The sequence below is a fragment of the Malania oleifera genome, chromosome 5 (assembly GCF_029873635.1).
Source record: "Malania oleifera isolate guangnan ecotype guangnan chromosome 5, ASM2987363v1, whole genome shotgun sequence".
Classification (NCBI taxonomy): Eukaryota; Viridiplantae; Streptophyta; class Magnoliopsida; order Santalales; family Ximeniaceae; genus Malania; species Malania oleifera.
In genome coordinates this window covers 111,947,483-111,971,925 of record NC_080421.1, presented here as the reverse complement: position 1 = coordinate 111,971,925, position 24,443 = coordinate 111,947,483, and the positions used below count along the sequence as shown (strand labels likewise).

General features: G+C 38.4%; 1 protein-coding gene across 2 annotated transcripts; it reads left to right on the top strand.

The window, feature by feature from the left end:
- The first annotated feature begins 9,372 nt into the window (after window positions 1-9,372).
- LOC131156201 (uncharacterized) lies at window positions 9,373-24,438 on the top strand. Of its 2 annotated transcripts, none has more exons than XM_058109714.1 (7): window positions 9,373-9,552; window positions 11,603-11,698; window positions 11,820-11,867; window positions 22,819-22,876; window positions 22,981-23,115; window positions 23,816-23,983; window positions 24,121-24,438. In XM_058109714.1, the coding sequence occupies exons 2-7, from the start codon at window positions 11,625-11,627 to the stop codon at window positions 24,202-24,204; spliced, it is 567 nt and encodes a 188-aa protein (XP_057965697.1). In that variant the 5' UTR covers window positions 9,373-9,552; window positions 11,603-11,624; the 3' UTR covers window positions 24,205-24,438. The 2 variants fall into 2 exon arrangements, with proteins under 2 accessions (XP_057965697.1, XP_057965695.1); XM_058109712.1 differs by having other exon boundaries at window positions 24,063-24,438.
- Window positions 24,439-24,443: the final 5 nt, after the last annotated feature.

Below are 24,443 nucleotides of genomic sequence, written 5' to 3'. Positions count from 1 at the left end.
AATTTTTTATATTATTTGTCCCACATTTGAGAGAAGTGTTTTTTAGATTTGAAATTGAAGCTATATAAAGAGTTCAACTCTTCATTTGTAAAACACACCTCAAAGTTGTACTTTATCAAGAAGTAGTGGATTGATCATCGGCGCCCGAGGACGTAGGTAATTCTATACCAAATCTCATAAATTTTTTTGTCTTGTTCTTTTTACTGCTTTATTATTAGTTTCTGCATTACTTTAATTTTTTTTATATTCAATAACAATAGTTGTAGTATTAGTGTTTGGCACAAGTGGGGTGTCTGGCACAACAATTGGTATCAGAGTTAAGTTGAATAGTGTTGATACGGAGGTGTTCCTCTGTTAGGATCTTTGATTCCACGTTTGATGCCTAAGAAAGACCTTATCTAAGCGAGTGCTCAGAGACCATTGCGGCTCAGTCGCTCCCTGGAGGTCGGTCTGGTCTGGTCAAAGCGGAATTTCATAGGATAAAACTGAGTAGACACAGTTGGTACGTATTATTCATCCTAGGCCTTTTGCTTTGTTGGTTGCTATTGAATATATAGAAAATGGCACAAACTAGTGCAGCAGTAGAAGAAACTCTGTCCACACGAACTCCCACCCTTTCAACTTCGACATCATCATCAAAGACGATAGCTAATGCTCGGTTTGAGGTGGAGAAATTTGATGGTACCAATAATTTTGGTATATGACAATGTGAGGTGATGGACATCTTGTATCAACAAGAACTAGATATTGCTTTGGATGATAAACCGGTAGATATGGGTGACAGAGATTGGGAAAAGATCAATCGTCAGGCATGTGGTACGATTTGTCTGTGTCTCGCAAAAAATCAAAAATATTGTGTTATGAGGGAGACATCTGCAAAGAAATTGTGGAAGACATTGGAAGATACATTTATGACCAAGAGTCGGGAAAATTGGCTTTGTTTGAAAAAGAAATTGTTTCGCTTCCAGTATCAACCAGGTATTTTGATTAATGACCACATAAATGCTTTCAATAAAATTTTGGCCGATTTATTAAATTTGGATGAAAAGGTGAAAGATGAGGATAAAGTCATATTGATACTGAATTCTCTCCCTGATAAGTATGAACATTTGACCACCACTTTATTGTATGGGAAAGATAAAGTTACTTATGATACTGTTTGTACTGCATTAATTAGTACTGAATGCAGAAAGAAGGATCAAAGGGTCCATAAGGAAATAGCAGAAGCACTAACAATAAGGGGACGTTCTCAGAGTCGTATGCCTGGAAGGAAGAGTAAATCTCATGGGAGGAGTAAATCTCGTGGGAGACCTGCTAAAGATGAATGCGCCTTTTGTCATGAGAGAGGGCATTGGAAGAAAGACTGCCCTAAATTACAGCAGAAGAATAAGGGCAAAGCACATTCTAATGCCAATATAGCCAATGATGATGGAAGTGAGTCAGATTTTTCTCTTGTTGGAACATCTTCGTCACATTATTTTGGTGAGTGGATTTTGGATTCTAGTTGTTCCTATCACATGTATCCCAATAGGGAATGGTTTTTTAATTTTGAAGAATTAGATGGTGGGGTTGTTTTTATGGGAAATGATAATACTTGTAAAACAACTGGAATAGGATCAATACAGTTGAAATGTCAAGATGGAACTATTAAGACCTTGAATGATGTTAGGTATGTTCCAAGCCTAAAGAAGAATCTAATTTCATTGGGTGCCTTATAATCTAAAAGGTTTACTATCACTTTGAAAGATGGAACCTTAAAGATTAAATCAGGTGCGCTAGTGGTGATGAAAGGAATAAGGAAAAATAACTTGTATTATTTACAAAGTAGAACAGTTATTGGCTCAACAGCTATTGTTTCTGAGAAAGATGCAGGTTCAAATACAACCAAGTTATGGCATATGCGATTAGCACATACAGGAGAAAATTTTTTGCAACAATTAGCTAGGCGAGGTTTGTTAAAGGGTGCAAAGGTGTGCAAACTTGAATTTTGTGAGCATTGCATTATGGGAAAACAAACTAGAGTGAAATTTGGCACAACAATCCACCAGACTAAAGTTATTTTAGACTACATCCATACAGATGTATGGGGGCCCACAAAAACAGCTTCGTTGGGTGGTATGCATTATTTTGTCACTTTTGTTGACGATTTTTCCAGAAGAGTTTGTGTGTATTCTATGAAGCATAAAAATGAAGTGTGTGATATTTTCTTTAAGTGGAAAAAATTAGTTGAAACTCAAACTGGCAAAAAGATTAAACGGCTCAGATCAGATAATGGTGGTGAATACACAAGTGACCCGTGTATGAAGGTATGTCAGGATGAAGGTATTGCTCGACACTTCACAGTTCGAAATACACCACAGTAGAATGGGGTGGCAGAGCACATGAATCGGACTTTGCTGGAGAAAGTTCGATGTATGTTGTCTAATGCTGGGTTAGACAAAAGGTTTTGGGCTGAGGCTGTTAGATATGAGTGTCATCTCATTAATCGTCTTCCATCATCTGCAATAGGGGAAAAAACACCCTATAGGGTATGGTCTGGAAAGCCTGCTAGTGATTATAATTCTTTACATGTATTTGGTACTATGACTTATTATCATGTTAAAGAATCTAAGTTGGATCCAAAAGCTAAGAAAGTAATATTCTTGGGGATAAGTGCAGGAGTCAAAGGATATCGTCTTTGGTGTCTAGAGATGAAAAAAATGATTTTAAGTAGAGATGTAACTTTTGATGAACTTGTAATGATGAAGAAAACAATACGCAGGGAGTCACGATTTGAAGAGAAGACCAGTGGTACTCAACAATAGGTGGAGGTTGAGACAATTTTGGGAAATCCAGTAAGAAATGAGACTACACAAGGTAACTCTCCAGTTACGGTGGGGAATAGTGTACAAGAAAAGGAGATTTCAATTCGAGAATCTTCACAGCAACAAAAATAAAATGTTTCTCAAAGGCCAAGACGAGAAATTCGAAAACCTGCTTAGTATACTGATATGGTGGCCTATGCACTTCCAGTTGTGGATGATAATGTTCCTTACACTTTCAAAGAAGCAATGAGAAACTCTGAATCAGACAAGTGGAAAAAAGCAATGGATGAAGAAATGCAGTCTCTTCATCAGAATCAGACTTGGGAGCTAGCCTAACTGCCCAAGGATAAGAAAGCAATTGGTTGTAAATGGGTTTATGTAAAGAAAGAAGGATTTCTAGATGCAAATAATGTTCGCTTCAAAGCTAGATTGGTAGCTAAGGGCTACACACAGAAGGAAGGCATTGATTATAATGAGGTATTTTCTCCAGTTGTTAAACATTCTTCCATTAGAATTTTGTTGGCTTTGGTAGCACAATTTGATCTTGAACTAGTTCAACTCAATGTAAAAACTGCATTTTTACATGGTGATTTGGAAGAGAAAATCTATATGACTCAGCCAGATGGATTTCAGGTTGCTGGAAAAGAAAATTGGGTATGTAAACTGGGTAAATCATTGTATGGTTTAAAACAGTCTCCAAGACAGTGGTACAAACAATTTCATCAGTTTATGATGGGTCAGAAGTACATCAGAAATAAACATGATCATTGTGTTTATTTGCGCAGAATACAAAATGGATCTTTTATATATTTACTCTTATATGTTGATGATATATTGATAGTTTCAAAGAATAGGGAAGAAATCAACAAATTGAAAATTCAGTTAAATCAAGAGTTTGAGATAAAAGATCTTGGTGAAGCAAATAAGATACTTGGCATGAAGATTCGCAGAGACGGAATGAGAGGAAGAGTTAGTTTGTCTCAAAAACAGTATTTGAAGAAGGTAGTACAGAGTTTTGGCACGTCTAAACAGTCAAAACCAATAAGCACTCCTCTTGCTCCTCATTTCAAACTTAGTGCTGCTTTATCTCCTAAATCAGATGAGGATTGTAAGTATATGTCACAGGTTCCGTATGCAAGTGCTGTTAGTAGTCTGATGTATGCAATGGTTTGTACTAGACCCGATATAACACAAGCTGTTAGTATGGTGAGCAGGTATATGCATGATCCGGGTAAAGGACATTGACAAGCTGTGAAATGGATTTTGAGATATATTATGAATACGATTGATATTGGTATAGTATTTGAGAAAAATAATACTATTGATCAACGTGTTGTTGGATATGTGGATTTAGATTTTGCAGGTGATTTGGATAAACATCGATCAATTACTGGATATATTTTTACATTTGCTAATGGGCCAGTGAGTTGGAGGTCTACCTTATAGTTTAACCATTGCTTTGTCTACAACAAAAGCAGAGTATATGGCAGCTTCAGAGGCTGTTAAGGAAGCTATTTGGTTGCAGGGTTTACTTGAAAATTTGGGAGTTGTTCAGAAGGACATGGTTGTATTCTGTGATAGCCAGAGTGCTGTTCACTTGGCAAAGAATCAAGTCTACCATGCACGAATAAAGCACATAGACGTTCAGTTTCATTTTATGCGGGATATTATTGATGGAGGGAAGATACTTCTTCAAAAAGATTGCTACAACTGAAAATCCTGCAGATATGTTGACCAAGATTGTGACAACAATCAAGTTCAAACATTGTTTGGACTTGATCAATATCCTACAAGTCTAAATAATTTTGGAAGGCGCCGATGATGTGGAACTCCAGAAAATGTTGGTGACTGAAAATTTTGTTGAATTTATCGTCAAGGTGGGAGATTGGTTGTTTTTGTCTCACATTGGTAGAATAATTCCACCTTAGTATAAAAGGTTGTTTTTAATTTTTTATATTATTTGTCCCACATTGGAGAGAAGTGTTTTTTAAACTTGAAGTTGAAACTATATAAAGAGCTAAACTCTTCATTTGTAAAACACACTTCAAAGTTGTACTTTGTCAAGAAGTAGTGGATTGATCATCAGCGCACGAGGACGTAGATAATTCTATACCGAACCTCGTAAATTTTTTTGTCTTGTTCTTTTTACTGCTTTATTATAAGTTTCTGCATTGCTTTAATTTCTTTTATATTCAACAGCAATAGTTGTAGTATTGGTGTTTGACACAAGTGGGGTGCCTGGCACAACAATATATACTCTCTTAAATAAGTTTGCAAATGAGTCAAATTGTTCACCAACTACTCGGTGCTTGATCAACTCAATAATAGTTTGAGGAGCTGGAGAAAATGGTGAGCAACAACAAAATATCAGGGTTTGTGGGGGTACTATGAAAGAGAGGAATGGGGAGGAAAGAGGGAGGTTGGGTGTTAAGAGGGGATTAAATTGTCCCATTTGAACAAATCGTCTACTAGCCAGGGTTGGTCGATGGTAGACATATTCTATTTGTGTGTTATACCAAACATAGGCCAACGCTTGGCCCTTAGTCTAGTCTAATCTAACCTAGTCAACAAGCTAAACTTGTCCTTAAAGTATTGCCCCCATTGCTTTTATGTACTTGTTCTTTTCACATTTTTTGTAAGAAATATAATCCTTTGATGTCAAATCATCCAATCCAAAAAATAGATCCAACAAAAATCATATCATATGCTCAGAATTTATTATGCCATTCTTGCATCATTTTGATTGCAACTGCATATATAACATTTACATTTGTTAAATGAATTTATTCGATTATATTAATATATTATATTTAACTAAGTATCAAATAAATATTTTTTATACATGAAAAATTTGAATTAATTGAAAGCATAACTACTTATTAAGACAAGTCACGATTATGAATCTAAAACTAACATGACTAAAAAAAGATTAGCACAAAATAAACAAACAGTTCCTATAATGCCCCAGCCTAGGTCTGTCAGGGAGCACTGTGTCTCTTCTCCTCCACTTGGACCAGACAACAGGGGGCGGGCCTTATCGGACTAATGACTGGCCCCACGGACCAACACGTGTTCTTTTCAGTATGTTTTGTCCTCATTTATACACTTCCTGAGAAAACTTCACAGAAGGTCACTCATCCCAAGATTACTCTAAGACAAACACGCTTAACCGTGGAATTCTTATGGGAAGGCTCCCGAAAAGAAAGGTGCACCTTATTGATATGGGTAGTAACATCAAATCCTTTTTAAGCCTTTCTTCCACGGGGTATCACACATTCTCCCCCATCTACAAAACGTAAAGTCGTCGTTGCGAACCCACATTTCCAAACTCAGGTGATGTGAATTTCATTACACTTCTGGTTGGGTAATTGCTCTGATACCATTCTGTAAAGCCCCAACCTAGGTCTGCTAGGGAGTATTGCATCTCTTCTCCTCCACTTGGACCAGACAGTAGGTGGCGGGTCTTATCGGACTAATGACTGACCCCACAAACCAACATGTGTCCATTTCAGTTTGTTTTGTCATCACTTATATACTTCTTGAGAAAACTTCTCAAGCTCTCGAAAAGAAAGGTGCACCTTATTGATATGAGTGATATGGGTAGTAGCATCAAATCTTTTTTAAGTCTTTCTTCCACGGGGTATCACAGTTCCTCATTTATAAAATTAATTATTAGATAAAAATTGAACTATTGATTGTCCATAAAATAGAAGGAACATAATAACATGATAAAGTCCTCCACTTTCATATTTCTATGTTTATGTTTGGTCACTACTTCCCCTCCCCCACCCCCCAACACCAAACCTTTGTTCTTGTTGTTGTTGTTATTTTTACTTTTACTTCTTTTTTTTTACAAAAAAAGAAAAAATATTGGATACACTAGATGTATACCTTAGGATCAATTTGATTTTATCATGTAATTGAATTTTAAATAAATTAGTTAATTATAATTATTTTTTGTACACATAATGAAATCATATTTGTCATAATGTATTGTCAGGACCGGAGGAGCCCATGGATGGGCTTGATACACATGGGTGAACACCAATTTCTTGTTAGGACTGGAGAAGCCCATGGGTGGGCTTGATACACATGGGTGAACACCAATTTGACCCAAAAGTTCAAGCTAAATAGGTTTTGGGTCCATCCATGTATATAAGCACCCATTATCCACTTTAATTTTCTAATGTGGGACAAGCTCACAAGTGGAATTCTCAACAATCTCCCCCTTACTTGTGAGTTCCTGCTCCCCCTTGAACGGAAACCGTCTCCCTTCTGGGACAATTCTCCAACAGTTGCTCAAGTGAGCCTTACCACTGACGTCTTACGTGCCTCAGATTGCATTCCACGTGCCTCCAAACCAATCCTAACTCCCACGTCTTGACCCTATTCGGATCCATATGCAGCCAAGATGATCCTTATTGGCCTCAGCTACACACTTGGTCCTCCAACTATTAGCATGTTAGGAGAATTAGCTTCTCGTCTCAACTTTTACGATGTCGCTCACTCAAAGTTACGAATCATCGGCTCTAATACCACTTGTTAGGAACCTGTGAGCATCCAGATCAAAGTGACACCAAAGATTTAACGTGGTTTGGTCAATAACGACCTACGTCCACGGAGCACACACCAAGTATTCACTATCGCAGGAAAATATTACAACTCTCTCTCTCTCTCTCTCTCTCTCTCTCTCTCTCTCTCTCTCTCTCTCTCTCTCTCTCTTTTTCTCTCTCTCACTCTCTTCCTCCTTTCTTCCTCTGTGCTCTCTCTGAGCTTCTCTGTGCTCTCTCTACACTGCCCAATGCAACACTCTATGCTTACAGCCTATACACATCTCTCACACACATACATGACACACACAGCAAGCCCATATATACACAAGGGAGAGCAATAAATTCAAAGGGCGGTGGCTAAATGTCAGCATAGCCGGCAGAGTAGGTGGAGGGCTACTGGTCTTCATTTCAACATTAGCTGCATGGGGATTGGGGAGGTGCTGCTGCTGACGGTTCCACACCAACAATCCCAACATGTATACACCAACGTACTTCGTAAATTTCTCCTTTTCTCATTGTTTATTTCCTTCATTAGTATGATAGTTCCCCTTCCCTTTGTTTAGGTGCATTGGGTGTATGCACCACACAGAGGAGGTTATCCTAGTTTGTATTCAATTTCTTAGCAACTATGCACCAGACAGAGGAGGCTATCTTAGTTTGTATTCAATTTCTTAGCAACTGGTCCACCTTTTACACCTTATATTCGCTTGTTGTACACCATGCACTTAATAAGTTCTCCTCTTTATACGTCTATATATAAACAAAGAAAAATGAACTCATTTTTAGGGTGTCAGTTAAAATTCTCATGACTTAGCCTCAATTTGCAACATCTTAAAAAAGTTAAGTATTTATAGTAAAAAGTACTTAAATTATGTATTTATATTAAAATGTAGTGCTGAATTTACACTTATTTTAAAAAGTACTTTTCTAAACTACATATTTTTAAGAAAAATAAATACTTTTTTTGGAAAAAAATATTTAAAAAAAAAAAACCTATATGAAAAGGTACTTAAAATAAAAAATCCCAAACTACTTTTAGATGACTATTTTTTTATATAAATACTTTTTTTTTTGGAAAAGTATTTATTTACAAAGTGGTTCAAAACTATCTCTTGATGACATTAACAGTATATAGTAAATTCAATACATTTAATGCAAATGTCATCTTTCAGTCTTGTCATTTATCTTAAATAAAATTACATTTATATCTTAAATAAGTTTGAAAACAAGTAAATTTGATAACCAGTTACTCAGTCCTCAATCGACTTAATAATAGTTTGAGGAGCTGGAGATGGTAGTGAGCAACAACAAAGCATCGGGGTTCTTGGGAGTGTCAAAATCCTATGAAAAGTATATGCTACTATGCAAGAGAGAGAGAGAGAGAGAGAGAGAGAGAGAGAGAGAAGGGAAGTAAATTGTTCAATTTGGACAAATAGTGGGCTGGTTAGTGGTGGAGAACTAGCCAACTCTATCCCATATAAATGGGTAAAGCCCTTCTCTTTTGGGCAATCCTATTCTATTCGTGTGTTTTACTAAAGATAGACCAAGGGCCCTTAGTATAGTCTAATCTAGTCTAATTTATAAATCTAACATGCCTTTAAATTATTGCATTTATGTACTTGTTACTTTCACACTTTTTGTAGAAAACATAATCCTTTGATGTTAAATCATCCAACTCAAAAAATAGCATGAACAAAAATCATATCATATGCCTAAAATTTCTTATGTCATTCTCGCACCATTTCATTTACATTTGCAAGCACCTAATCTTTGTATACAATATTTATATTTGTTAAATAAATTTATTCGATTATATTAATTTATTAAACATTAAATGAATCTTTTTTGTACATGAAAAATCAAGAATCAAAATTGAAAGCAATTACAATTATTAATAAAAACTATTAGCACAAAATAAAGAAATGGTTCCATTTACAAAATCATAAGATAAAAATTGAACTATTGATTAGGCTACCCAAAATTACACTACTCATAATTGCAAAAGTGCTGAAAGCCTCGTATCATCTAAAATAAATAAATAATAAAATAGTGATGTGGTTAGGGAAAAACTTGATGTGATGCTTCGCCGCCTTGTGGTCTTCCGCCAGCATCAGCTGCCTGCGCTCTCCCCTGTTTCTTTGCAATCACGCAGCGAAGGAAGTTTTCCGGCAGCAACCGAAGGAGAAGGAAGTTGAGTATGTATCCTTCTTCCTCCACATTATAATTTTAGGAAAAAAGTTTATTTTTTCGTTGAATTTCGCAGTTGATTTGTGGTAGATTCCTAGGTTTTACTTGGGTCTCTAACTAACCAGGCTTTCGTGATCTTCAATCCATGTAATCTATGGTAGAGAAAGATGTTTTATTTATTATGATTTGAACCTATAAGCTTGGTTTATGGTTATTTTTTAACCACTGATCCCCCTCCTCTCGCGGCGGGCACTGCTGCCTCCTCCGCTGGCAGTGGACGACACAGTTAACTCTCTTTCTCTCTCTCTCTCTCTCTCTCTCTCTCTCTCTCTCTCTATTCGTATCTTAGCAAGTGCTTGCAATATGTTTGCTGAAATGCTTAATTAGAAGGTTTAGATTTATAACTGCCCTCGAAGAGAAAAGCAACTGGCAGAAGAGGGAGGAAGGGGAACCTGATTTTTGGTTGCAAGCATGAGCTAATATGTGGATGTTTTATTTTTTACGGTGTCTTTTGGGTGCTAGCTGAAGGAAAGAAAACTATATTTTGGATGGCATACTGTGAACTAACAGAATCAAGACAGCAGATGTGAAGTACTTATACATTGCAAAACATTTATACTGCGTTTGGGAGTATGGATTTCAGACCATTGATTTAGATTTAAGTGGATTTGGACAAATTTTAATAGAATTTTATGTAATATCTTATCTAAATTCAATACAAATTGAAATCCAAAACCTCTCTAAACATAGGGTTAAGGTGTTTGATAAATTATCTCATCCTGTAAGCCTGTTCCAGTTTAGCTTCATGGGCGGTCCTAATTTGTTATTGCATGTAGTCTTATAAATTTTATTTTTTGACTCGTGCTTGTTAGTTTATAATTGTTGGTACTTAATCTGAGTTGCTGCTTAATCTGATAATATATATCAAGGTTAATATTTGTGTGATTTTATTTATCAAATCGATTTTCTTAAACAACTTAAATCTGTGATATTAAATTCAGAAATTGCTAAACTTTGTCGGTTCGTCCTATTACTGACTTACATTGGTTCAAATTAAGAGTCATTAAGTTGTATTTTTTAGTTTACCAAACTTTTCAAAAAATGAAATAACCTTTTAAATAACTTTTCTTCTAATCAATGAACATCTTGAACATAAGTATGCTTAGGCATGAAGGAATCAAATATTAATTTATAATATATTAAGTTTGTTTTGTATGTTAAAGAGTTTGATTCCTTGGTTGATGTTGCAAATGTGATGTTAAATGCAATATTCTCATATGCTCAGGTGCAAAGCAAGATTTTTTGAAACTGTTGGTTGAATTGATGATTTGGTATTTTCGCATTTTTAAATCACATATTTGATTGTGAACTTATTTAGATTGCTTTGTATTAATTTTATTTTTTTGGTTTTGGAAAAAGGGTTTGTATTGATTTTGTACATTTGTATTTTCCATTGGCCTTATGGTCAAGTTTATATTCTCAGTTTCCTTTTTCTGTTACTTTGCCTTGCAAATTTTTTAATATTTTCAACTAGGGATTCTTCCAATGCCAAAACTTGATTTATAGTTTATTCTTTGAATATGTGATGTCATCCTATTATTCAAAGAAAATACACAAACTTTGGAAAGGTTTGTGCAGAAGATTGTGAACCCTAAAGAAAATACAATTATGGAAAATTGCTCTGTTTGAACTATGAACACTTTGTATGCCTACAATTTTATCACTTATTAAATACTCTTATATAAATAAAAATATATATGTTTCCCTTTATTGCTGAATACATCATAACAATGCCCCTGCAATTTATTATCTAGTTTAAAATTTCAATTTCTAGGCTTAGATTAATGTTGTTATCATAGTACCTTTTTCAGTTGGACATCAAACCCATACTGTTACAATACAAGCATTTCGACATATAAGCATTAGTTCCTACTTTACAGCATCGAAATATGTCTTTTGTATCATGATCTAAATGAAAAACATCACTTCGAGCTGTTCCTACCCTTGCTGCAACAATTTCTTCTTTATATTGTTCTGAATCTATTGATATTGATATAGATTGAAAGGGCTCAAAGCAATCATGACAAGGAGAAGCAAAGGTTCTAAAAAGTTTTTCAATGCCCCAAAGCTTAGGCATGTTCTTGAAAAACAAAAGTAAGCCCTTCTCAGCATCCTTTTTCTTCATTCTCAGCATCCTTTTTCTTCATTTTCTTCTTCTTTGTCCCATAAATTACTCTAGGCAATGTACTTATGGCATGTAAGTGGATTTTTTCAGTTGCTATGAAGGAGAGAGACTCGCTTGGCTGCTTAAATTAATTAAGAGGTAACAGCAATCCATGTTCCAATATGTTTGTGTGTTTTGATATTTGGATATGCCTCCGTTTCAGAATTTACTTTTTTATTTACTTAGCCAGAAAATTACATTGTTGATCAAGATGATCTATGATTACAAGATAATGGAAATTTAAGAGGAAACCTTTTGTGTTCATTTAAATACTCTTGCTAATCATTAGGCCTAGCAAAATGGGTCTAGACCCAACGGGTCGCCCATCCGCCCGGTTAAAACAAGTCCGGGTCTATGAAAGTCAACCTGTTTATAAACGAGTCAACCCGTGACCCACCCGTTTATAAACGGATCAAACCGGGTTCAGGTTGGGGTGACCCGTTTACTTGGCTCTGTTCAATAAAACCCAAACCCAGAAATGAGAAAACCCTAAATCCTATTCCTAATTCCTCGCCGCGGCTGCCTCCTCCAGACTCTAGTCCTCCTGCTGCTTCAGCTTCTCAAGTCGTTGTCCCCTCCTCAATCTCTCCCTCCATGACGACCCTCAGAAGCTCAAGGATCTGTAGGAAGATTATTCCAACTTCAGTAGAGAACCCTAGTTTCCATATCTATTGAAAATTGATTTGGGTTTTGCTACAAAAATTACATAGTTCTGGTAAAGTAGGGAAAAGTACTGAGCGCAAAGCAGTACTCTGCGACTGCGAGCAATAGAGAAGAAAATAAAATGAGAATGGCAGATGTCAGTCTGTAAAGGCTCCAATTGGGTGTAATACTAGCTTGGAGAATGAGGTATGAAAGGTTTAATAGTGCTTGGCAGACTACTTCGCAGACCTGGAAGAGCAGGGATCGACGGTGGCGATGGACGTCGATGACGTCGACCCAATGGAAATGTTCGGGGAGGGCCTCTTCGTGGTCGGCAACAAGCTTGTCGAGTCTGACTTCTTCAATTCCTTCGAGGACGACTTCGATGACTCCGACATCAACTAATCTTTCTTCTTTCAATAATCGAACTTGTAACACCCCAACCCGCCACGAGGGCCTGGGGTGCTACTTTAGTAACATCCGTATTCCTGATGCCATAATCATCATATAAAAGCAGCAGAAATAATTGAACATTCTCCAAAATATTACTAGAGTTCTAAACAACCCTCATACATAGAGGTCTCCAAATACCCATATTACAAACCCGTAAAATAAAAGAAAACCATTTCGGTCCATACAACCACTTACCACAACTAGACAGACTAAACTCAACCCTTTTTTCTAGCTAAGCACAATCCCTGGTATCTCCTAAAAAGTAAAATGATTGTGGGGGCGAGACACCTCTCAGTAGGACGGATTAAGTTAGTATCAAGTTGTAGCCAACATGAGTTTTAGTAGAAGCAGAAAACATCCTTTTATCCTTTTAACCAAAAATAGCATTTGTACAAAGTACTCGCACCTATACAGTTGAAAATATACATTTATTCCCATAGTATAAACCAGTTCAACAAATTGAAATACTATTTACATAAATCCACATATATGCGTAGAAGACACCCCTTGGGACTAACAACATGATTAACCCCCATGGTGGGTTGTGCGGCCCCAAGGCTGGACTTAACTTGGGTGATTAACCCCAACTAACTCAAAGTAATCATCTGCAAGTACGTCTGCAGGCATTCGCAAGTTCAGTTGCAGGTCCGATTGCCTTACCATTTCTTGGTCTGGACCCCAAGGGAAGGTACAACAACTCAACTCAGGTCAATCGGCTGAAACCCCCTACACTTCCACTACAGTGTGGGTGCACCTGGCCAAACAATCACTAACAACGGTATCGTGCTCACAATACAACTGGTTCTCAGGGTTCTTAAACCATATCATGCAATTTAAGTAATAAAAATTGTAGTATAAATCTCATTTCGTATAAACCTACCATTTCATAATCCCCGCATACAGCCATCACATCAAAACCTGGCATATAGCCACCATATCACAACCCAACTCTATAAAATCTGGCTCTCAGCTGTCAAATAAAACCCGATTCTTAGTCGTCATATAAAACTTGGCTCTCAGCCGTCAAATAAAATCCAGCTCTCAGCCGTCAAATAAAACCCAGTATTTTACACCAGCAGTTCTAGTATTTTTCACAAACAATTCTAGTATTTTTCACAACCAATGTAAATCACCATTCTAAGATATATTTTCACAACTATACTCAGATTTGGTTATACAACAACCATATAGATTATTCACATGCCACACGATTTTAATATTTGAATATAATCCAATAAACAACCAAGAAATACCTCGTAGTATATTTAGTTAGTATGATGAAAACAGAGCTTTCCACCGTTCATCTCATTTGAAATACCATAAGATATAACCATAATTTATAAAGCCCTCTTTGAACGGTTGGATTTTGAAATAACACTGAAATCATGAATATACATACATATAACGCAGTTTAATCGGTTCAATTTCGATAAAAACGTGACTTAACTTAATCTCCTTACCTTTTTTTGAAAAAGAAATTGATTTTGTTTGGAAAACGGAAAACCCTAACTTTTCGAACCTATAGCTGAAAACGAATCATCAAGCCGAGAGAGAAGGGAGAGATGATCAGAGAGTAAACACGGGCTTCGGGTGAGCCTACGGGGAAGAGAGCCATGTGAGAGAGTGAGAGTAGAGAGAGAGAGTCCAAAGAGTCACTTTAGAGACAAAGAAATGAAACTTATTTTTTAAAACACATTGCTTACTACTTAAGTAGGCTTACCTGTAGGAAAACTGTCGACAGTTTTGCCTACACTTACAAAACCGTCGATGGTTTGGCAGTTGACTGATCTCTGTTGTCTGTAACTGTCGACGGTTTTTCCCGAGCTCAGTGAAACCATCGACGGTTTGGGTACTGCCAAACCAATTTCTTCTTTTTCTTTTCTTTTCCTTTATTTCTCTCTTCCTTTATTTATTTTCTTTTCAGGTTCAGGTTTCTACAATCTCCCCTCCTTATAAAAATTTTATCCTCGAAATTTGCTAACTATCGCCAGTCACACCCTTTGGAGTTTTCCTTAAAGATCGTTCCAGCTCTATAAAAGAGTCGGTAGCCACTCACATAGTGGCCTCGTCCCAAGTTTATTAAATACCCTCACTTATGGTGGAGGAATACCGTGGTTACACACAATGTCTCGGGAGATTACAATACCATACAAAACCCTCCCAAGACCATTCATATACTAAAACCGTAAACAAACTGATAAAACTAAACAAATCTACTTTACACAACCTGTATACAAAACCAACCACTTACCTGTGCTGTTACACTGACTAGTCTATCGCTGAGCCTCCCTGAAAAGCGTGTGTACTTCTGACGTATTTCCGTCTCTAATTCCCATGAAACTTCCTTTACTACATGATTACGCCAAAGTACCTTCACTAACGATATTTCCTTAGTACGCAGTTCCTAAATTTTTTGATCCAAAATCTGAATTAGTACCTCCTCATAGGATAGAGTATCTCCAACTTCCAATGATTCGTAACTTATATGTGAAGGATATGGAGCGTACTTTCTCAGCACCAATACGTGGAAAATATCATGAACCCTAGACAAGGCTGGGGGTAACACCACTCGGTAGGCAATTGGACGAATCCTTTCCAAAATCTCGAATGATCCAATGTACCTAGGGCTCAACTTACCCTTCTTCCCAAATCTCATCACTCCTTTCATCAGAGCAATCCTCAAAAATATTATATCACGTATCTCGAACTCTAGTTTTCGCCGGCATGTGTCCGCATAGCTTTTCTACTGACTCTGTGCTTTTTTAATCCTTTCCCTAATAAGCTTGACCTTCTTAGAGGTCTGCTACACAAGTTCCGGCCCTAACATCTGCCACTCGCCTACCTCATCCCAATACACAACGGAGATCGGTACTTCCGGCCATACAACGCTTGATAGCTGTTATTATATGCAAACTCAACTAGCTGTAGATATCAAATCCAACCATCCCCAAAATCTAGCAAACATGCCTGCAGTATATCCTCTAGAATCTGAATGGTCTTCTCGGACTGTCCATCAGTCTGCGGGGTGAAACACGGTACTGAAAGTGAGTTTAGATCCCAATGCTTCCTACAAACTTTTCCAGAATCGAGAAGTAAACCGTAGATCTCGATCCGAAACAATGGATACTGGTACCACATGAGGTCAGACTATCTCCTGTACATATAACTCTGTTAGCCTATTCATTGAGTAACTAACTTTAATAGGAATGAAGTGTGCGGTCTTAGTCATACAATCCACTATTACCTAGATGGCGTTTTGTCCATGCATCGCTGAAGGCAACCTCGTTACAAAGTCCATAGAGATATGCTCCCACTTCTACTCAGGAATATCAAGTGATTGAAGTGGTCTCGTTGGCCTATGGTGCTCTGCTTTCACTTGCTGACATGTCAAACACTGTTCTACAAATCTGGCAACCTCCCTCTTCATGTTACTCCACCAGAAGGATTCTCGCAGGTCTCTATACATCTTTGTGCTCCCTGGATGAACAATATAGAAAGAGCGATGAACTTCCTCCAAAATCATCCTTTTAATTTCCACATCATTAGGTAAACACAACCTGGTGTGAAATTTGAGAATCCCACCATCAAAGATATTGAAGTCCGTTTGTTGCTTACTTCGTACTTTCTCCACAATTTTTATCAACTTTGAGTCTCCCATCTGTGCGGCTTTAATTCTTTCCTGCAAGGTTGGTTGAATAATCAAACTGGCAATGAACGCTTGTTGATTCCCTTCTACTAACTCTACACTCAATCTCTCTAGGTCCATCCTGATCTGATGTTGAGCTACAACTGTTGAGATTTAACATATCAGCTACCACATTAGCCTTTCCCGGGTGGTTACTAATGGTACAGTTGTAGTCCTTTATCAACTCAAGCCATCTTCGCTGCCTCATGTTCAACTTCTTCTGGGTGAAAAGTACTTGAGACTCTTATGATCAGTAAAAATCTCGCACCTTTCACCGTATAGGAAGTGCCTCCAGATTTTTAATGCAAAAACTACTGTTGCTAGCTCTAAGTCGTGCGTAGGATAATTCTTCTTGTACTTTTTGAGTTGGCGAGAAGCATACGCGATAACCTTTCCCTATTGCATTAAGACACACCCGAGTCCTTTCTGAGATGCGTCACTAACATGAATTCGCCATCTCTTGATGGAATGGTCAACATTGGGGGCAGTGACTAATCATTGCTTCAATTCCTGAAAGTTTTGCTCGCACTCACCAGTTCACTCAAACTTCATGTTCTTCCTCGTAAGTTGTGTCAGAGGACCTGATAGTCTAGAAAATCCCTTTACGAGTCGGCGATAGTATCCTGCCAGACCCAAAAAACTTATGACCTCCTGCACGTTCTTTGGCCTCGCCCAATTAACTACTGCCTCTATTTTGCTCGGGTCTACTGATACACCCTCTCTAGACACCACATGTCCCAAAAATGCAACTTGTTCCAACCAGAACTCGCATTTCTTAAATTTAGCAAATAACTTCTTTTCTCTAAGTACCTGAAGTACCAGTCTCAAATGAGCTTCATGCTCCGCAAGGCTCCTCGAATAAACCAGAATGTCGTCAATGAATACCACCACGAACTGATCTAAGTACTCGTGGAACACCCTGTTCATCAGGTCCATGAATGCCGCAGGTGCATTCGTCAAACCAAACAGCATAACCATAAATTTGTAATGGTCATACCTAGTGCGGAAAGCCGCCTTTGGTACATCCTTTGATTTAACCTTCACCTGATGATACCTGGATCGCAGATCGATCTTGGAGAAAATCTATGTGCCCTGTAGCTGGTCAAACAGATCGTCAATACAAGGTAACGGATACTTGTTCTTTACTGTCACTTTATTGATTTCCCTGTAGTCGATGCACATCCTCATTGACCCATCTTTTTTCTTTACAAACAACACCGGTGCTCCCCAAGGTGATACGCTCGGCCTGATAAACCCCTTGTCAAGTAGTTCTTGTAGTTGTTTCTTTAACTCCTTTAGTTCAGCCGGAGCCATTCTGTATGGAGCTTTAGAAATTGGTGCCATCTTTGGAACTAAATCAATGGCAAACTCCACCTCAAGATCAGGAGGCAATCCTGGTAAGTCCTTCGGAAAAATATCTGAAAACTCTCTTACCATGGGAATATCCTCCAGTTTAAGTTCTTCCCTCGGCGCTTCTTTTATAAACGCTAGGTACCCCTAACATCCCTCCAGAAGTAGCCTCTTCGCCTGAATAGCCGAAAGAATCTGTGGTGTAGGACGTATGCATGACCCTACAAATTTAAACTCCTATTCCCCAGAGGTCTGAACACTACCTCCTTCCTGTGGCAGTCGATGTTCGCATAACTGGATGCTAGTCAATCCATCCCCAGAATGACATTAAAACCATGCATGTCAAAAACAATCAAGCTAGCAGACAACCTTCTCCCCTGAATCTCCACTGGGTAGTCTTTAATCACCTTACTACACACTACGATTGACCCTGTCGATGTGACCACTGCTAACTCAGCATCTAATAACTGAGTCTCTACCCCGCACACTTTGATGAACCCTCATGATACGAAAGAGTGCGTCACCCCTGAGTCAAACAACACAACAGCACTATTTGATAAAATGAAAATAGTACTTATCACCTCGTCGCCGGTTTTCTCCGCATCTCCCGGTGTAAGCAAGTACACTCGTGTCTGGGCGGTGCCCCTCTAGTGACCACCTCGGGGTGCCTGGTTACCTCCCCGATTTGATGCTGTGGGAGTGCGTTATTCAACGTCATGCGGCAGTCCCGCGCCATATGTCCGACCCTACCGCACCGGAAGCAGCCAGCTGCTCCACCTTTGCACTCGCTCCAATGCCTTTGATGGCATCTGGGACAGGTAGGACGTGATGAATCCCCGGATGGGCTCGATATCCCATCTCCTGTCGCTAGCCTGTGAAATTCCCAGGCCTCCTCCATGATCCCTGGCTGGTGCTGGTCTAAAATTCCTGAGGCAAAGGCCTCTTCTTCTAGTTTGCTACTCTCTCACCCCCCTGAATGCTGACCTCAACTGTCATGGCCTTGTCCACCAATTCAAAAAAACCCTGGACCAACAATGCCATTACCTGCGCGTGTATTCCCTACCTCAAACCTCTCTCAAACCTCCGTGCTTTCTTCGGCTCGTCTGGGATCATGTATGGAGCGAAGCGAGATAGCTCCACAAACTTGATCGCATATTGTTGCACGGTCAAGGATCCCTGAGTCAAATTTAAGAATTCCTCCGCCTTAGCTTCCCGGGTAGCAACGAGGAAATACCTGTCGAAGAAAACCTCCATAAAACGGCTCCAAGTAATAATCGTAAGTCCTGGTCGTTGTTCCTCCACCAGCTTTATTGCTCTCCACCATCGTTTAGCCTCCCCCACCAATTTAAAAGAAGCGTATTGGACCTTCTGCTCCTCCGTGCACTGTAGCACACCCAGCAATTCCTCTATATCTTGAACCCAATCTTCAATTGCGATTTGGTTCACTCCTGCAAATGCTGGCGGGCTCGTCCGAGGGAACTGCTCAAATGTGCAGCCCCGATCAATCAGTGGTCAATCCTGTCCTCTAGAGTCCCTCCGAATCTCCTTCCTAACCTGCCGCGTTATATCCGGCTGCACTGCCGAGGCATTGACATTCTCCTCACTAGAAGTGTCCACATGATTATCCCCTCTGGCATCAATGTCTTTTCCCCTGGAATCCATCTTGAAGATAGGATAGAAACCGACTTAGAAATTCCACATTTATCATGGTTGATGCAGGTATTGAATGAAGAAGTTAATATAACATATGAGTTCTTAGTTTTAACAAATCATTCACATAGTCCCACCACAAAACCTTTGACGGTTTTTATAAAGAGTCCCAAAACCGTTGACGGTTTGTGTTTCCCCTAGGAAATCGTCGACGGTTTGCCTCCTGCAAACCATACTACCCCTTTGCTTGTATGCCCTTAGTCATTTCAAAGTGTCGGCCTCTAATCACGACACTGGCACTATACACATACTCAACCGACCTAACGTTCTAGTTTAAATTCTCAAGTTCCAGTCTCTCAACCTAGGAACAAAAACCATTGATGGATTTACCGTGATTTTCCTGAAATCGTCATTCTAGGAAAAACACAGAAGACCGTCAAAGGATCTCTGCCTCCAAGACTCCAGACCAATACTCAACCTAACCTACCCATCCCTATCCTTATCTTATCCCAACCTATACTCTAGTAAATAGTAATCATCAACTATCAAAGTCTACAGAACCTAACAAACCTAAGCTCTGATACCACCTGTAACGCCCCGACACACCACGAGGGCCCGAGTGCTATTTTAGTAACATTCGTATTCCTGATACCGTAATTATCATATAAAAGCAGTGGAAATAATTAAACATTTTTCCAAAACATTACTAGAGTTCTAAACAACCCTCATACATAGAGGTCTCCAAATACCCATATTACAAACCAGTAAAATAAAAGAAAACCATTTCAGTCCATACAAACCACTTACTACAACTAGACATACTAAACTCAGCCCCTTTTTCCAAGTAAGCACGATCCCTAGTATCTCCTGAAAAGTAAAATGATCATTGGGGTGAGACACCTCTCAGTAAGACGGATTAAGTTAATATCAGGGCGTAGCTAACATGAGTTTTAGTAGAAGCAAAAAACATCCTTTATCCTTTTAACCAAAAATAGCATTTGTACAAAGTACTCACACCTATACAGTTGAAAATACACATTTATTCCCACAGTATAAACTAGTTCAACAAATTGAAATACCATTTACATAAATCCACATATATGCGTAGAAAACACCCCTTGGGACTAACGACATGATTAACCCTCATGACAAGTTGTGCGGCCTAAAGGCTGGATTTAGCCTAGGTGATCAACTCAAACTAACTCAAAGTAACCATCTGCAAGTATGTCTGCAGGCATCCGCAAGTTCAGTTGCTGGTTTGATTGCCTTACCACTTCTTGGTCCGGACCCCAGGGAAGGTACAACAACTCTACGTAGGTCAATCGGTTGAAACCCCCCTACACTTCCACTACAGTGTGGGTGCACCTGGCCAAACAATCACTAGCAACGGTACCGTGCTCACAATACAACTGGTCCCCAGGGTTCTTAAACCATATTATGCAATTTAAGTAATAAAAATTGTAGTATAAATCTCATTTCGTATAAACCTGCCATTTCACAATCCCGGCATACAGCCATCACATCAAAACCTGGCATAGAGCCACAATGTCACAACTCGGCTCTCAGCTGTCATATAAAACCCGGCTCTTAGCCGTCATATAAAACTTGACTTTCAGCCATCAAATAAAACCCGGCTCTCAGCTGTCATATAAAACCCGGATCTCAATCGTCAAATAAAACCCGACTCTCAGCCGTCAAATAAAACCCAGTATTTTACACTAGCAGTTCTAGTATTTTTCACAACTAGTGTAAATCACCATTCTAAGATATATTTTCTCAACCATACTCAGATTTGGTTATACAATAACCATATAGATTATTCACATGCCACACGATTTTAGTATTTGAACATAATCCAATAAACAACCAAGAAATACCTCGTAGTATATTTAGTTAGTATGATGAAAACCGGGCTTTCCACCGTTCATCTCATTTGAAATACCATAAGATATAACCATAATTTATAAAGCCCCTCTTTGAACGGTTGGATTTTGAAATAACACTGAAATCATGAATATGCATACATATAACGCAATTTAATCGGTTCAATTTCGATAAAAACGCGACTTAACTTAATCTCCTTATCTGTTTTTGAAAAAGAAACTGATTTCGTTTGGAAAACGGAAAACCCTAGCTTTTCGAACCTACAACCGAAAACGAACCGGCAAGCCGAGAGAGAAGGGAGAGATGATCGGAGAGTAAACACTGGCTCTAGGTGAGCCTACAGGGAAGAGAGCCACGTGAGAGAGTGAGAGTAGAGGGAGAGAGTCCAAAGAGTCACTTTAGAGAGAGAGAGAAATGAAACTTATGTTTTAAAACACATTGCTTACTACTTAAGTAAGCTTACCCGCAGGAAAACCGTCGACGGTTTTCCCTGCACTTACAAAACCGTCGACGGTTTGGAAGTTGACTGATCTCAGTTGTTTGTAACCGTCAATGGTTTTTCCTGAGCTCAATGAAACCGTCGACGGTTTGGGTCCTGCTAAACCAATTTCCTCTTTTTCTTTTCTTTTCTTTTCTTTTCCTTTATTTCTCTCTTTTTTTATTTATTTTCTTTTCTTTTTCGGGTTTGGGTCTCTACAGAACTGCTTCTGCTGCCGTGCTGTGCTCTTCGCCTCTACTTCTATGCTGCGTTCAAAACATTGGGAATTCTTTGTGTTTGTAGGGTTTCTGGTCTTCAAGGATGAGTCATGAGTGAGGTTGTGAGGATAAGGTTCTGTTTTGCTGTTGCCCGTTAGAGTTCCTAGTTCCGTGATTGTTTGATTTTGCAATTTTTTCTGTTGCAATTTTGTTTGCGTCATTGTGAATTTGCAAATTGCGAGCCCAAACACAGGTGAAGGAATTTACTTTTAATTTTGTTTTCTTTATTTTCAAAATAAAATAATGTTAAAATCGAAGATTTCATGAAAAAAAAAAAAAAAGAAAACCGAGAGAGAGAGAGATCTGTTTGGTAATTTATTTGCTTTAAAATATTTTTTAAACGGGTAACCCGTGACCTGCCCGTTTAATAAATGGATGGGTTAGGATTTACATGAGTGTGACCCGGGTAACTTTGACCTGTTACGGCCTGATCCGTTTACAACCCCACCTGTTTACGACCCAACCCATTTTACAACCTGCGCGGACCCGGACCGTGAACCCGTTTTGCCTCCCCTACTAATCATTGAAGCAGCTCCAAGATTTGGGCACATTGTTACTTAGTTGTCTTATGGCCACTATATTAGTGTGTGTTTAATCTTCTAAATGCTTTTATGTGATGTTGTTGAGCAGGGAGGTTGAAACAGTGAGACAGTCGGATGCAACTCTGCCTGAAAAATTTTGGCTCAAGGTCCTTCTCCCTGCCAAAATAATATTTGCGCCTCTCCTTGTTAGAACAAAATCCATTTGTTGATGATTTTTTTGTGACATCCAAACTTTTTATTTTCCAATTAGCAACAATTCTCAATAGGAGTAAATGATGTCACTCGTGTTCTTGAACGGATGGCACCAAGTGCTGAGATGGGAAGCCATGCTCAACGCCCTCCTGAAAACCATTCTGATCACAAAATATCTACGGTTCAACTTCAGGTAGTTCTTTTTCCTTTATGGGCTCATCAATCTTTTCCATGGATATTGCCATAAATTGATCCACAAAATCCACCATGCTAGCGCACTCATGTCAAACATAGATTGGATGCTCAATTCATCTCGCTTTTCTATAAACAATCCACTTTGTTTCTCACCTCTTATGTTTCAAAGCCAATTTAAAATTTACTTCTAGTTTTCATAATCGATTCCTTCTAGATTTTATTCTGTTGCTTAGATTTTGAAAATTCACATTTAATAGAGGCATGCATGTGGAATTTTACTGTTGTCACAGCTCTTGACATAAAGTTATGTTGTTTCCCAATATTGGAGAAAGGTGGTCCTTTTCAAGTAGTTATTAGGATGCCTAATCAAGCTGAGGCAGCTCCCTAAAGCTCATATCATTTTTAGCATAGCATCCATGGTATATGTTGCATTGCCATTGCAAGTTTGTCACTTTGATATTGCATGTTTGAGGAATTTTCCTTTGAACAGGATTTAATAATTAGACAACTACCAGTAAAAATTACCTCACCAACAAAGCACAGATGAAACAAGTTGAGGGGAAATCTAAAATTGGAAGATAATGTACAGCATCATCAATTGTTTACAGATAATCAAATATTTTCAGGCTTAATTTTATGACATAACTATGTATCAATAATTTAAAAACGAGAAGTTGTATCCCATTCTGTCAATGTAGGCTGTGCTATTGGCTTCTGATTGCAAACCTAGGTGGCTGACTGAACATCTTCCGAGCTTGACCTCTTCAAGAAATGTTCCACTGATCTTTGTCAAAGATAACAAAGCAGGTTCTTTAAGATTGGGGGAGCTTGTTAAACTCAAAACGGCAATTGCCATTGGTATAAAGGTAAGGGCATGGCTTGAAAAATGAGATTTCTAGTTTATGTACCATGCATACTTTTCATCATCGTGCTGAGTGCATGCAGGCAAGAGGCAGCTCCATCAATCGTCTTATTGAAGACATTGTTCATGGCAATGTTACAGATTTTGAAACTGAACGCCTGGAGGTCCACTGACATGCTGTGTCAGCTGTCCTCGTGTAACAACAATGGAATACTCCAAGCATGAAAGAAGAGTCACCTTGTTTGGAAGCCCAAATTTCAGGCATTAAATTTAAATTTGTGTAAATTTAGACAAAATAGCGTAAAATGTATTATTAGTTTTATGCAAGTCAATACAAATTTATATTTTAGGCCAAAAATCCATGTTCTCGAGTACAACCTTTACATTATGTTTGGAGAGAGCTTTGATTTGATAAAATGTAATATATAATTATATTGAAATTTGTCCAATTCATCCAAATTTAA

Excerpts from the sequence above, each read along its gene's own strand:
- LOC131156201 (XM_058109712.1), top strand. The coding sequence starts at position 11,625 with ATGACAAGGAGAAGCAAAGGTTCTAAAAAGTTTTTCAATGCCCCAAAG. Across the intron at positions 11,699-11,819 it reads CATGTTCTTGAAAAACAAAA|TTGCTATGAAGGAGAGAGAC; the intron begins GTAAGCCCTTCT and ends GGATTTTTTCAG. Across the intron at positions 23,984-24,062 it reads CAATTGCCATTGGTATAAAG|GCAAGAGGCAGCTCCATCAA; the intron begins GTAAGGGCATGG and ends GAGTGCATGCAG.